Source organism: Anguilla anguilla, chromosome 13 (genome assembly GCF_013347855.1).
Source record: "Anguilla anguilla isolate fAngAng1 chromosome 13, fAngAng1.pri, whole genome shotgun sequence".
In the NCBI taxonomy this organism is placed as follows: Eukaryota; Metazoa; Chordata; class Actinopteri; order Anguilliformes; family Anguillidae; genus Anguilla; species Anguilla anguilla.
The window spans coordinates 18,655,866-18,670,085 of record NC_049213.1 but is presented as its reverse complement, the minus strand read 5'-3'; the positions used below and the strand labels follow the sequence as shown (position 1 = coordinate 18,670,085).

Genomic DNA, 14,220 nt, shown 5'->3' with positions numbered 1-14,220 from the left:
GTGTGTGTGAAGCACCGGTGAGTGTGTGTGAAGCACCGGTGAGTGTGTGTGAAGCACCGGTGAGTGTGTGTGAAGCACCGGTGAGTGTGTGTGAAGCACCGGTGAGTGTGTGCCACACAACTACAGGTGGTATGGGTGAGTGTGAGGGTGTGACACGCAGGTACTGCTGTGTATGTATGAAACAGGTGGGCGTGTGTGAAACACAGGTAAGTGTGTGTGTTAGATATAGGGGAATGCAGATTAAACACGGTGGGTGTATTTTCCTTCTACATCTGAGGTACCCAACCCTGGTTCTGGAGATTCACAGGTTCTTCTGGTTTATAATGCTACTCTGCACTTAACTGGTCATTTAAATTGGTCACACACGTAACTCACCGAATCTAGGTGAAAACAAAAACTGACAGAACCTGTAGCTCTACAGAACTAGGGTTGGGGACCCCAGGAGACACGGGGAATTAGTGGTTAATTTGGTGGCACTGTCCAAATAAAATTGTTTCCAAATTGTTTTCTGCTTTGTTGAGGTGGGGAGAAGATTTAGGTGGAGAAGACACAATATGTATATATTTTAATATAAAACCGGTCTCGCATTATAACATTAATGTTCTCACTGATTTGTGTTCTCTTGTTTTCAAAAGCCAAACAGAAGCAAAAGCAGGTATGTGTGGAATGTTTCAGAGCATGGATGAAGTCACATCAGAAAATGAAGTAACTGTTAGCCTAGCTGCCTGTTCACTGGCTTTAATGTTATACTGTGCTGTGTCTATGGAAATACCACAATCTGTTGGTTTAAAGTGTTTTTAATTCCGTTAACACTGTTCCATCAACCCCTGCAAAGTATGGTTTTTGATTCATTTTTGGGAGGGGTGTTATAGGACGAGGGTGTTGGGCAGAGAGAGTGACTGTTGTCTCATACACAGGCAGAACATGTTCCCCCCTACGATGTGGTTCCGTCCATGCGGCCTGTGGTTCTGGTCGGGCCTTCCCTGAAAGGCTATGAGGTGAGAGGGGTCTACTGGTAGTAGGAGAAAACCATTCTTCTCTTTGTGGGGGGGGGGGGGGGGGGGGGGGGCGTAAAGAGGGACACAGGCATTAGTCTGGTTCAGCCGTAACAGGCAGTCTGTTACATGTTAGCCCAGTTGTAAATTCCAATCATGACTGCTTCATATCTCAATGGATGTGCTTCACTCAGCACCAGGTCCTTTAGGTAATTGATGCATTAGTCATCTATTAGGCCAGCCAGCATGTTTTAATCGGGAAGGAAAGCATTTCACTTGACCTGAATTGGTCAGCTGTCAACTGCCCCTTAGTTAGCCAGCCTGTTGCTTTGCCTCTTTGACCATTAGCTCCTGAGCTTCTGTTCTTATGCTCCTCCTACTTCACAGGTGACAGACATGATGCAGAAAGCACTGTTTGACTTCCTTAAGCACAGGTTTGAAGGAAGGTGAGTTTGCAGCTCAGGTGAGGCTCCAGCACAGGGCTGTACGGATATGGAGAACTTCTGACACCAAAGACTTCACACATCCCTGTAGCTTCACTGATAGTCTGTGCAGCTGATTGGTGGTGTTGTGGTATAATGAGATACTTTCTGAGTTATTAAGCTATTGTATACTATACTATCCCATGATGCATCAGGCTATTTCTATACTTGCATCTGTGCTAACCAATATGGATGCACATATAGATTAATGATCGGTCAGAAATGATGACCGGAACTATACTAGGTTGCACTCTTTAACCAATAGTTGAAGTGAGTTTTTGCAAAAAACAGGAAATCATTTGTACTACATTACTAACTCCTGTTATTTTGGTGTCTGACATAAACTTCAGTCCCAGCAGATAAAAAGCACAATGCTTAGTCATATTGCATTTGTATTGATTTTGTATTTGTGACATGAAACGTGACCCCTGGAAAGTGTAATTATTGTGATGTCATACCTGTCCATCTGTCTGCTTCTGCAGGATCTCCATTACTCGGGTCACTGCCGACCTGTCCCTGGCCAAGAGGTCTGTTCTAAATAAGAGAGCCATCATGGACAGGTCCAAGCCTGGTCTGGGTGAGTACTCTACCGAGAATGATTGTTGTTTGAAGGAGTACTGTACTGAGACTGATTGGGTTTGGGGTGAGTACTGTACTGAGACTGATTGGATTTGGGGTGAGTACTGTACTGAGACTGATTGGATTTGGGGTGAGTACTGTACTGAGATTGATTGGGTTTGGGGTGAGTACTGTACTGAGACTGATTGGGTTTGGGGTGAGTACTGTACTGAGACTGATTGGGTTTGGGGTGAGTACTGTACTGAGAATGATTGGATTTGGGGTGTGTACTGTACTGAGATTGATTGGGTTTGGGGTGAGTACTGTACTGAGACTGATTGGGTTTGGGGTGAGTACTGTACTGAGACTGATTGGGTTTGGGGTGAGTACTGTACTGAGACTGATTGGGTTTGGGGTGAGTACTGTACTGAGAATGATTGGATTTGGGGTGAGTACTGTACTGAGAATGATTGGATTTGGGGTGAGTACTGTACTGAGACTGATTGGGTTTGGGGTGAGTACTGTACTGAGAATGATTGGATTTGGGGTGAGTACTGTACTGAGACTGATTGGGTTTGGGGTGAGTACTGTACTGAGAATGATTGGATTTGGGGTGTGTACTGTACTGAGATTGATTGGGTTTGGGGTGAGTACTGTACTGAGACTGATTGGGTTTGGGGTGAGTACTGTACTGAGACTACAATATTTGTGTATTTCTTTTTGTAATATGTGATGTGTGTAAAAAAGGTTCTGGCTTATTAAGTGGGCCTTGGGCACAGAAAGTTTTGGAAGTGCTGCTTTAAAGGAAGTTTCTGGAATCAGTGGGACTCCCTTTGTTTGTGTGTGCTCCAGCGGAGGTACAGAGTGAGATTGAGCGCATATTCGAACTGGCAAAGACTCTACAGCTGGTGGTGCTGGACGCCGACACCATCAATCATCCTGCCCAGCTCGCCAAGACCTCCCTCGCCCCCATCATCGTCTACGTCAAAGTGTCCTCTCCTAAGGTAGGGCAGACTGGAGGCCTTTTCTACCCACTTATGTTTCACACATAGTACAGCATCCATTTATTAATTTATACAGCTGCGTATCTACTTCAGCACTGTGGCTCTTCGGAGGTCTGGTGTACACAATACAGCACTGCAAAGGTCCCAAAACCACTGTAAGAGCTCTGTCCAATCACAGCTAGAGGAATAGAGTTCTAACTGTCCAATCATGACTGGAAGAAGAGAACTTTAACTGTCCAATAATTACTGGAGGGGCAGATCATGACTGGAGGTGACAGAGGTCTAACTGTCCAATCATGACTGGAGGTGACAAAGCTCTAACTGTCCAATCATGACTGGAAGGACAGAGCTCTAACTGTCCAATTATGACTGGAGGTGACAAAGCTCTAACTGTCCAATCATGACTGGAGGTGACAAAGCTCTAACTGTCCAATCATGACTGGAAGGACAGAGCTCTAACTGTCCAATCATGACTGGAAGGACAGAGCTCCAACTGTCCAATTATGACTGGAGGTGACAAAGCTCTAACTGTCCAATCATGACTGGAAGGACAGAGTGCTAACTGTCCAATCATGACTGGAAGGACAGAACTCTAACTGTCCAATCCTAACTTCAGCTTTTAAAAGACATTTGCCGCTTGCTCTTTTTCATTCTCATTCTCTCGCACACTGTTTTCTGTTCAATTTATATGGAAAGTTTAAATGACATATTTAGTAACATACACCACCAAAGCTTTGGTATTTGGTATTTACATTCTGTTTTATTCTATTTTAGTTTCTTTTTCTGGGTGTGTGTGAGTGGATAATTTTGAATTGCTATAATATGTAAATATGTCTGTTTTATTTTCTTTTTTTGTTTTTTGCAATAAAGGAGACCTCTCTCTCTCTCTCTTGCCCTTGTTGAATGTGTCTCGCCTGTAGGTGCTGCAGAGGCTGATTAAATCTCGGGGGAAGTCTCAGAGTAAGCACCTCAATGTACAAATGATGGCTGGGGACAAGCTGGCACAGTGCCCCCCTGTGAGTTGGTTGGCCCCGCCCCCTTTCCCATGATTCATCCCGCCTATCCCATTTCCCATTGTCATCCTATCAGCCCCACTTCCCATGGTCACTGCTACATGATTTACCTTCAGGCCCTGCTACCAGTGGTGCTTAAAAAATGTATCCTCCTTTCCTCCACTACCACCGTGTCTCCTCCGTGAAACAGAAACTTATTCATGTGTCCCTCCTCCCTTCAATGTACCAATATTAGAGGAGACGAGCAAAGCAGATTCAAACTCGGCTCCTCGTTTCCTCCTGGCAAAGGATACATCGATGTATGCTAATGCAGAAGTCTTTTCATGTGTCTGCGTGACATCACTGTGCTCACACCCAAATTGAAAAACCATCCCACAGAATCTGACACCACCAAAACTTTAGAAAGCAGAGATGGTGAAGAATCTGAATTTTATGAAAGATATTTAGCTAAATTTGTTTGTGGTTCAGTAGGTTATTATCACACATAATGTACTACCCAAAGGCTAGATTGTCTACAATGGATAACAAAATGTCAGTTTGTTTTGTGGCTCTAATCTAACTGACAAATTCGGCAATTTAAGATGGAGAAGCAGGTTTTTTTATGTGGAGGTGCTATATGATCAGACCCTGCTGTCAGACATAGATCAGGTTCTGCTGTCTGATATACGATTAAAAAAAAGATTAATTATGTGACTAATCTCTCAGAAGATCAAATCAGAAATATATACCTACAAAACTAAAAGTACAAACAGCCTCACATTGGATAAGGCTGACATAAGAAGGCTCACTGTGGTCAAGCGTAGACTCAGGAGGAAGAGGGGAGAAAAGATTAATGTAATGAAGTCTGTGCTTCCCTCTTAGGAAGTTTGGATGTAAGATGTGATTGTCCGAGATTAAAATGGGACATGAGGCTTTGAATTTATTTCTCTGCACCCCTCTCCCACCCTACCAGGAGATGTTTGATGTCATTCTGGATGAGAACCAGCTGGAGGATGCCTGCGAACACCTGGCTGAGTACCTGGATGTCTACTGGCGTGCCACTCACCTGCCTGGCTCCGCCCCCATCAACCCCCTGTTGGAGCAAAACCTGATGACCCCGCCCTCTGCCATCTCCAGCTTACAGGTGAGGTTGTCTATGAGGAAGGGGTCAGAGGTGACAGAGGGTGAGGTGATTGCCTCCTGCTGTGTTACTCTTGAGGCAGAAGGCTCCCCTGGCTGCGTTCAGGAAAGCTTCCCAGGAAAAGCTTTCCTGAACATTGAAGATGTTCCTTATTGTCTGAACATTAAAGAACAAAATGATTTAAATTTAGCAAATAACATTCAACACAAAATACTGTTTATTGCCGGTTCAATATGTTCCATTCTGGAACTTTTAGAATGTCATGACTTGCAAGTACCTAATACATACATATATAGCTCAAATACCCCCCAAAATTACCCCAAAAATATGTTAAATACAAAATGCATGTATAGCTCAAACACTTAAATACAGATAACATAAATATCCTAAACACTGAAACACACAAATATCGTATTTACCAAACATTTAAATAACAATTGTAAAAATATATACCCAACACATATATCCCAAACACTTAACTTCTGTACACCCAGCGTTTATATATACCAAACATTTAATAAACCACATGAATATATATACCAAACCCTTCAACTTACACTTGCAAAGTTTAGCATAATGACATGCAAACCATGTTTGCAACATGACTGCACAACTCTGAACGGCATGCGGGGGTGGGGGGTGTGCCCGGGCACCTGTCTCTGATTGGCCGGTGAGGGGAGGGAGGCTGTGTCTGTACCAGTGTCTCTGAGTGTGGGTCGAGGCACTATCTCTGTTTATCTCCCTGCCCCCCTCCCTCCCTCAACCCTTCCACCTTGTTGTCACATCTCTGCAGCGCCCCCCAGTGTTGACGTCTTGTAAGTGTCTTCTTCGGCTGTCTTCTCACTCCTCCCTGCTTAACATTTTTGCAGTTCTCTGAGACACAGGAATTAATTGAATGATCGCTTACCAAAAAAGGGGTGAGTAAGCGGGATGGTTTATCTGCATCTCTCAGCCTGGCTCCGCCCCACTCCCCACCCAAACCTGACAATGAGACCCAATAAGGCCAATTTGTCATGTACACTTATTTCCCTCCACAAAACTCTTCCTGTGCCCCTATCACCCATAAGGAAATAAGCAATAAATTCTCCCAACACCCCCATCTCTATCCTAACGCCCCCACCCCCCACCCCCTCTGCTCTTCATCTGTCCCTCAGGCTCTGCAAGCTGCATACACTCCATTAGCACTAATTCACAAAGCAGTTTGCTTGTCTAACAGCAAGAGAAAAAGTCATTTTCAATTACTGGGCAAAAAAGAAAAACAAAAAAAAAACAGAACTGTTACCCGTGTGCTATTAGCCACAAACCATGTTGCTGTCAAGTCGGACTCTTTGTGAATGTAAAACCCACCCTTTTCCCCCCACAATGTGACCCTAATTTGTGCACACTTTATTTTTTAAGGTGTTTTTACTCCAGAGGAAAATGTGTGCTTGCTAGTGTAAAACAGATGCAGGTTGGCTATTACAGTGACAAAGTGAAATGTCTGATGAAACAGGGCACCATCAATAAGCAGTCAAATGAAATCGATAAGCAAACGGTGAATCAGTTTTATCCTCCAATTACAAGCTAGCGATATGCTGTTTTTAAACACATGATCGGAAGTCATTTCTATTCAAGATGATATATTGTTTTAAGCAATACGGTAATTACAAATAGCTGTGGACATCTATGTTAACTGCTGATTTCCCACACTGAATGGTGTTGAAATATGCCTCCCACATGTGTTACCTCTGGATTTTTTAATGGTATTTTCAGTACCATTGAATAACGCTAAGTTCATTTTTCTTTGGAGTAAAAAGCCTCCTGTCGTGTGGGGTACACTCTGACCCGCTGTGTCCTCTCTATGTCCTCCCCTGTCCTGGCAGGACCAGCAGCTGCTGTCGGGAGGGGGGGTCAGGGGGGATGAAGAAGAGGAGGAGGAGGAAGAGGAAGAGGAAGAAGAAGCTGATCTGGGTGAGGCCCACTCCCCCGTAGAGCAGGACAGCCTTATGCCATCAGACGAGGCCAGCGATTCACTATCCCAGGGCAGGAGGGGCTTGCGCCGGCTACGCCGTGAGGAGGAGGAGGAGGAGGAGGAAGAAGAAGAGGAGGAGGAGGAGGAGGAGGAGGAGGAGGAAGAGTACGATTCCCCCGGCCGTACCCACTCATACTGCGACATGTACCCGCCCCTCCGCAGCCACCCTGGCGGTGTGCACAGTGCTAATGGCCACGAGTCGCAGAACCGGCTGCTTCAGCACAACAACAGGCAGCGCGCTCGAGCATGGCCTCGCCAAAACTACTGACACTGGGCGGGGCGGGGCGGGGCTGGGGGCGGGGCTGGGGCGGAGCTCTGACACTCAGGACAGGGTCAGCCGTGGCAGCAGCTTCTTCTGTTCTGTTCCTGTAGCTCTTCTGTGGCTATACAACTGGTCTTCCTCTCTGGGGATGGGAGGTGGGCCAGTATTGCCAGATGCTTGTTTTTTTTCTAAAGCGAACTTCCCACCTTCCCCGATACTTTACCTCCCTTTCCCTTTCAAATTCCCCTTTCTACTGTGGTCTCTCCACACTTCTGTCCTCTGAAACTCCGCCTTCACTCTGGCAACCCTCTAGGAATGGGGCAAGGGGGTTTTGCTGCTTGCTGACCCAGTCCTGAAGGTCCATCTCATGTTTGTGGTCATGTACCCAGTTGGTTTTGGTTTTTGTTTGGCGTAGTTCTAGTATGGCTGTCCCTTGCTATGGGGACATCAGCCCTCACTCCAGCACACATTCACAGTGTCCTGTCAGTCACAAATTCATTTATAAATTTACAGAGCGATGCGGTGGCTCAATACGTTTGAAGACCACAGGGAAAATAGTGACTCTTCCATTTTGTGTGAAGCTCCTTCTGTCCCAGTCCTCTTAGATAGGACAGTGATAGTTTAGAGAAATCGGTAATGGCTCCCAGCCAGACCTAACTTAACAGTACCTGCCTTTGAGCTAGTTATAGGTAGATATAGGCCATGTCCTGTTTTAAACAGGTACCTTTGTGGCTCCTGGTGATATAAAGATGTAGCAAAGTATACAGGGCAGCAGTGAAGAGGAGTATGTGCACTGCTGAGTTTGATGTAGAGTTAGGCCAGATTACAGAGCGGAAGCTCGGCTGGCGGGGGGTGGGGTGGGGGGGGGGGGTGTTCTTCTTGCACATATGCCTGCCAACTCCTGCCATTTCCTCATTTTTCTTCCTTTATTTCCTTCTTTCCCTTTTTCAACAGTGTTTTTGAGCTTGAGTATTGGAATTGTTTGTTTATTGTGACTGGCACCAACAAATCAAGGTCACCGGCATTTTCTCCAGAGGGAGAGAACGGTGCGAGAGCTGGCTTAGAACACCTTTGTACAAGACAGTCCCCATGTTATTGACTCTAAAACACAGGCAGTATGGCCAGCTCTCCCCACCTGCTGGCTCTATCGCTCACTATGAAGCAGTGAATCACCAACCCCCCATACAAAGCAGTTGGGGGGTTAATGATTCACTTCATATTGGAATCTCTAACCAACCAATCAGTGAAGCAGTGAATCACTAATCCCTCACATGAAGCAGTGAGTCACTTGCCAGCCCATTGTAAGCAGTGAGTCGCTAACCTTTGAAGCAGTGCTTTCTGCTGCTTCTCTTTGTCGTTGAATGTAAGTACGGCCCAGCCCAGTCCCCTCTGGCTGAGGCTGGAGCGTCATGGAGGAGCGACACCTCGCCCTGTCTATACTCCCACGAGCCTCCTCCCTCTTTCCAGTCACAGAGGTCCGCTCTCAAAAAAACGGCCATATTCTAAAACCTCAATAAACATCTCGTTTCAAAATTAGAACATGCTAACCTGCTCTTTCGCTTCTTCTTAACTGGTTAAAACTAGTTTTAATAAGTTTGAAAAAGGCAAGCAACAATTTGCCACAGCTATCACAAGCTATCAGACATATCTGGTAACATAGGACTGGCCTTCATTCCTGACACTTTATGTATCTCTACCATTGCATGCATAAATATTTATTATAATTCATTTAGCTAGATCTATTTGCACATTAAGGTCAGGAAAGGTAGAGCTACTTAAAAATAGAAATCACTCACTTCAACTGTTAGGCTGTTAGTGGTACTTCTAAGGATTTTGTACATATTACTTTGGCACTGGATCAATCTGAGTTACTCTTTATTTTGTATTGAACAGTATTGAACTGTGCTTTGTTTCAAAGACGTTTTGCCATGTTTACACAGGTTTGTCTCTGTTCATAAATGACAAGAGGGTGGTTGGTATATAGCTGGATATTTGGTTATGTACTATGTTCATAAAGCTGCAGTACACTGTACAATAGTGGTAGATCTAATATCATATTTGGAATGTTTCTATATTCCTTACTGGTAATCAAAACTCCCCCGGCTATGATATTGAGAGTGCAGTGGGTCCTTTGAGGAGTTGCAGTACTTGGCTGTCCTGTAGGGGGCACTCGGTGTCCATGTTCCTGGGGTCCCGTTTAGCTGTATGTTTGTACTCCCATTCATCTGTCTGTTTATCGGGCCAGCTGAGTCCTGTCACCTTGGTCAGCACCATGTTAGCACTTAAGAGACTGCAAAGAGAAAGTGAGAAGCCAAATATTAAACATGGCCAGAATTCAATCAAATTTTGTCCTCAACTGTGACTTACTCTGAAAGGTTTAAATACATGCTAGTGTTGAAGTACTATGTTTTAGGAAACCACTTTTAAAAAAGTTTGTTTAGCTGAAATTTGACATAACACATAAATATGGGCCAGAGATTTTAGTAAATTCCGATTGAATCCAAATCATTTTGGGGGTTGGGTGGGTCCGACCTTCATGACCAGTTCAAATGCTGTGATCTGTTATGACTGCTCGGCTATGTGCATATGCAGCAGTACTTGAGGGGGGGGGGGGGTGCAGGACTGGGTTATTTAAATCCACACACACGCATACAAACACACAATCCCACACACACTCAGATACTTCAGAGAATGTAACTGCATGCCTTAACACAGCTGGCCTTCCATTCCAGCCAGGGTAAAACCAGGCAGTTTGTTGTGTCCAGTGGATTGTCTGTTCCATTCACCACACCACACTGTGCAATATGGCACTGCACCATAGCACACCACACTATACCTCCCCACCCTACGCTGTACTACACCAGACCTCACCACATCACACCGCACTGTTCTAATGAGGCCACGCTGGGGCACCCTCTGGTGGTGTTTGCTTGTCACTACCCCTGAAGCAGCCCATATTTTGATGTGCTGTGTGTTTGACAGCACACAGATTTTAATGGAGCACTGTAGGAGACATTTAATGCGCAAAGCACTGAAAACTGCTATAAGCTATGCTCAGTCTATGATTCAGAGCTTCCTCAAAACAAAAACAGGTCTGAACATGATTGCTTAGACACACACGGACATACAAGTCCACACACACACACACGCACACACACACACGCCCACATATTCCTGTTTGCATATAATGCACTCTACAGTCAGCTGGGGCATAGTAATGCAGAGGCATTTAAAGCAGTGCAGATAAAAGGCTCTGTTGTGTTCCTCAGCTTAAATTCTTGAATCAAGACCTCCCCACCCCACCCTGAACTATGGCCACACTCAGTCCGAGGAAAGAAAGCTTATAAACTCTGAATAATTTACCAGCAGTACGGCTCTGTGATTAAGGTACTATTTCCCCTTTGAGTAACATTATGAACTACAAACCAGGTTGTCAGGCTTTTTTTTACCCCTGTCAGTGCAACCAATATGAAGACGCTGAGGAATACAAGTCCTCTTTAGAGTCCCTGTGCATGCTAGGAGATATCTTGCACTGATCCTGGCATGGGGTATGCCCTGTCAGAGCGTGTGTCCTTTTGGCTGGGTGTATTCATTGTTAGGATGTGTCTGAGTGGAACACACCGCATGCTGCTCAGTATAGGTCTGCACCACGAAAACACACAATGCTGCCGTTGCACCTGGTTGTGTGATTCTTAACTGGCAGTGTGATTTTATACATTGGTGTGTGATTGTTACCCGAGTATGTGATTGTTACTTTAATGTTTTGATTGTTACCCAAGTATGTGGTTGTTGCCTGAGTGCATGGATGTTATTTTTGTGTTTCCTACCTGGTTGTGCGTGTTACTTTGAGTATATGACCATTGCCAAGTTGTGTGATTGTTACTTCAGTGTGCAATTGTTACCTGAATGCGTGATTGTTACCTTTGTGTTTTATTACACAGGTTTGTGCATATTACCTGGATGTGGGATTGTTACATTAGTGTGTGATTGTTACCTGGCCATGTATCACTTTTATAGTGATGAAAGGATTTGATGCTCAGTTCTTTCATGTGTGATAAACCTAAATGTTTCCATCAATGGGAACAACTAACCAATCTAGTTAATTTACATCTATGTTTAGACACACATGCATGCTTAAATCTCAGTAACAAATCTTATCATTTTATGTCTCAAGTTTACACATAAGGAAAAGGGATTCCTGCTCCATCCTATCAGAACCCACAGGCCAGTGAGTGTCATTTGACACAGCTTTGAAAAGACAGATATCGCCAGGCAACCACCTCCATTTTGCCCAGAGCCCCCCTGAGAGAGAAAGGCCAGTGTACTGCAGCTTGGCAGTCTGTGTCCACTTCTTACAGGTGTCTTTACAGGTATCTATCTATTCTATTGTATTTTGGGGAAAAAAACCACAGCATGACTGAAAAATTCCTATGCAAGTGTTGCATGAAAATCTGATTGTTTCTTTATACATTTCTGATATACTTTACTAACTGATTATTATTCTTCATATTATTATTATTGTTATTATTGTTATCATTGTTAAGTACAAGTAATTCTGTTTTATACACAGACAAATGAAAAAGAACTTTTGGTCACCTTTAACTCTTTTGAATTGGGAATGATTCAATTGTAGGATTATGCAGACAACAAGGGTCTCAGAACAGATAGTTTGAGGGATGGGGTGCATTGCAGCGCATGGTGTACTAATTTTATTATTAATGAATAGTTTAATTTATTAATTAATATTATATTGCTTCACATAATGATAGAAGCATATGTAAGGCCTAGATATAGAATCAATATATTGAGCATATTATTATAATAATACATTTCTTACTGGATAAAAGAAACCTCACATTTTAAAAACTACAGTCCTGTAGTTTGCCTCACATTATTCTCATTGGATAAATCTGGTAATAGTATGTCTATAGAGACTCATTTGTGCTATTGTGAGATTGTAAGAATAAGAGTTGACCTGTGGAAGAAAAGGATTCCACCACTAATCTACTGCACATTGTAGAAAAGCTGGGTCTCACATTTAAATCACCCTGACACCCTTTTTTTCACGTAATTTTACTGCATAAAAATGCAGTGCACTGCTTTGTTTTCACATCAATAGTAAAACTAACAGTACACTATATATCCAAATGTGTCCTTTTCCCAGCAAGAAAATTAATTTATTGAATTAATACATCAGAACTTCTACAAAAGCGTCAGTAAAAAGTCTTCCATTAAGAAAATGTTTTAAATTCATGACAAAATTAGCATTGGGTCCGTTCAAAAAATCATTCCAATGGATGAGGTCATACAGCGTTGGTCTTCTAAGCCAAGTGAAATCTGCCTTCACCCGAAGCTGTCCTCTCCTTTCACCTTCTAGGCTTGCGATGAGAGAAGGCAAGAGAATGGCGAAGTTAGCACGCTTTAAAATTTTTTTTATTTTTTTTTAAAATTGTGAAACTATCAGTCCCCCCTAAAGAATTTGGAAAATTACGAAGGGAAAAATACTTTTAAAATGATTTGAAGAGAACGGACAGGGATGGAGACGGATTTCACAAAGGCAATTTACTTTACCCATCCGGCTGTATTCGTTTTGAATGTAAGCGCTTCGCGTGTCGGCGGTTCTGGCGCACGCGACGTTAAATTTCCCCGTGCGCGGAGACGCCCAGCTCCCATGCGCTTTGTGGGAGAGATCGGAAACTACGACCAACCAAATATAAAAAAAAAAAAAGGAAACACTGCTCATCCGAGAGGTGCTTTCAGGACTGCGGGGGGTCCTTTGGGTCCCGTGCTAAGGTGTGCCACCCTGTTTATCCTGCCACTGGTTTTCGAACTCATGTAAAATACAACCTGGCACTGAAGGCTTCGTCTGCTGTATTCCTTGTTCTTCCCTGTGGACCAATACATTGCTCGAAAAAGATAGCGGTTTTTTGGATATCTGAAGCACAATTTTTACAGTGATTGCTATTCAGTTGTTTTCCTTTTGTCAGATATTCTCAAATTCTGTATGCAATACAAAGCTTAGCATTGACAGACAATGCCTTAGACCATCGAGACTTCTGTGTAGGTAGAAAAAAAATTGCACTATTTTTCTTTTTGATGTCTGCTTTGTAATGCAATAAATGCCCTTAATGTAATCATATACCCACTTCTGTGTTCTAGCGTGGCAAAACACGCCATATCACTCTGAGGAAGAAAAAAAAAAAAACATGAAAAACTATTTCCTGCCTGATGCTGTAAAGAATGCTTTCTATTTAAATATAAATTTAAAACCAGTAATTACAATAAACATGACATTTTATGTACTTTTAATATTGTAGCGCTGGTGCCTTTTTGAGGGTTTGACACAACACAATATCAGTTTTTAAGGCCCTGTCTATCAATAAAACATCATTTATCTCTGACAGAAGTCAGCAGTGCAGGAGACACAAGTGAATGTGGCTCTCCATGACCAGGAATGAGGACCCCAGCAGGCCCTACCAATCTCCAGGGCCAGGTCTACAAGCCCCGTGCTGGCTGTCCTTCTCCCAAAGGATCTAAATGTATGATTATAATTACATGATGTTCACAGTGTCAGTATGTTTGTTTTTGAACACCAAGAGTTTGTTTGCACATGCTCTACTATGTGCAGAGTCTGAGACACCTCTGCTCTTGACAAGTACAATTTAAAGTCATATCCATTCCCCCATCCTGAAAATGATGTGGAAAATACTTTTCTATGTTAAAATGTTAAAACATTTATATGGGGATCATTTAACATAAGTGGTTTCATTTACAA

General features: G+C 43.4%; 1 protein-coding gene across 3 annotated transcripts in view; it reads left to right on the top strand.

The window, feature by feature from the left end:
* The window catches only part of LOC118211196 (voltage-dependent L-type calcium channel subunit beta-4-like), a 36,637-nt gene extending 22,883 nt beyond the window's left edge, over nt 1–13,754 (top strand). Inside the window, exons 7-15 of one of the 3 annotated variants that reach the window (XM_035388163.1) lie at nt 636–655; nt 918–998; nt 1,383–1,441; nt 1,960–2,054; nt 2,888–3,039; nt 3,960–4,055; nt 5,005–5,175; nt 6,042–6,089; nt 7,035–7,172. In XM_035388163.1, coding sequence (XP_035244054.1) covers nt 636–655; nt 918–998; nt 1,383–1,441; nt 1,960–2,054; nt 2,888–3,039; nt 3,960–4,055; nt 5,005–5,175; nt 6,042–6,071 — 704 coding nt within the window. In that variant the 3' untranslated portion in view covers nt 6,072–6,089; nt 7,035–7,172. Of the gene's footprint in view, nt 1–635; nt 656–917; nt 999–1,382; nt 1,442–1,959; nt 2,055–2,887; nt 3,040–3,959; nt 4,056–5,004; nt 5,176–5,965; nt 6,090–7,034 lie in introns of all 3 variants that reach the window. The other 2 variants (XM_035388162.1, XM_035388161.1) reach the window with 2 other exon arrangements.
* Nucleotides 13,755–14,220: the final 466 nt, after the last annotated feature.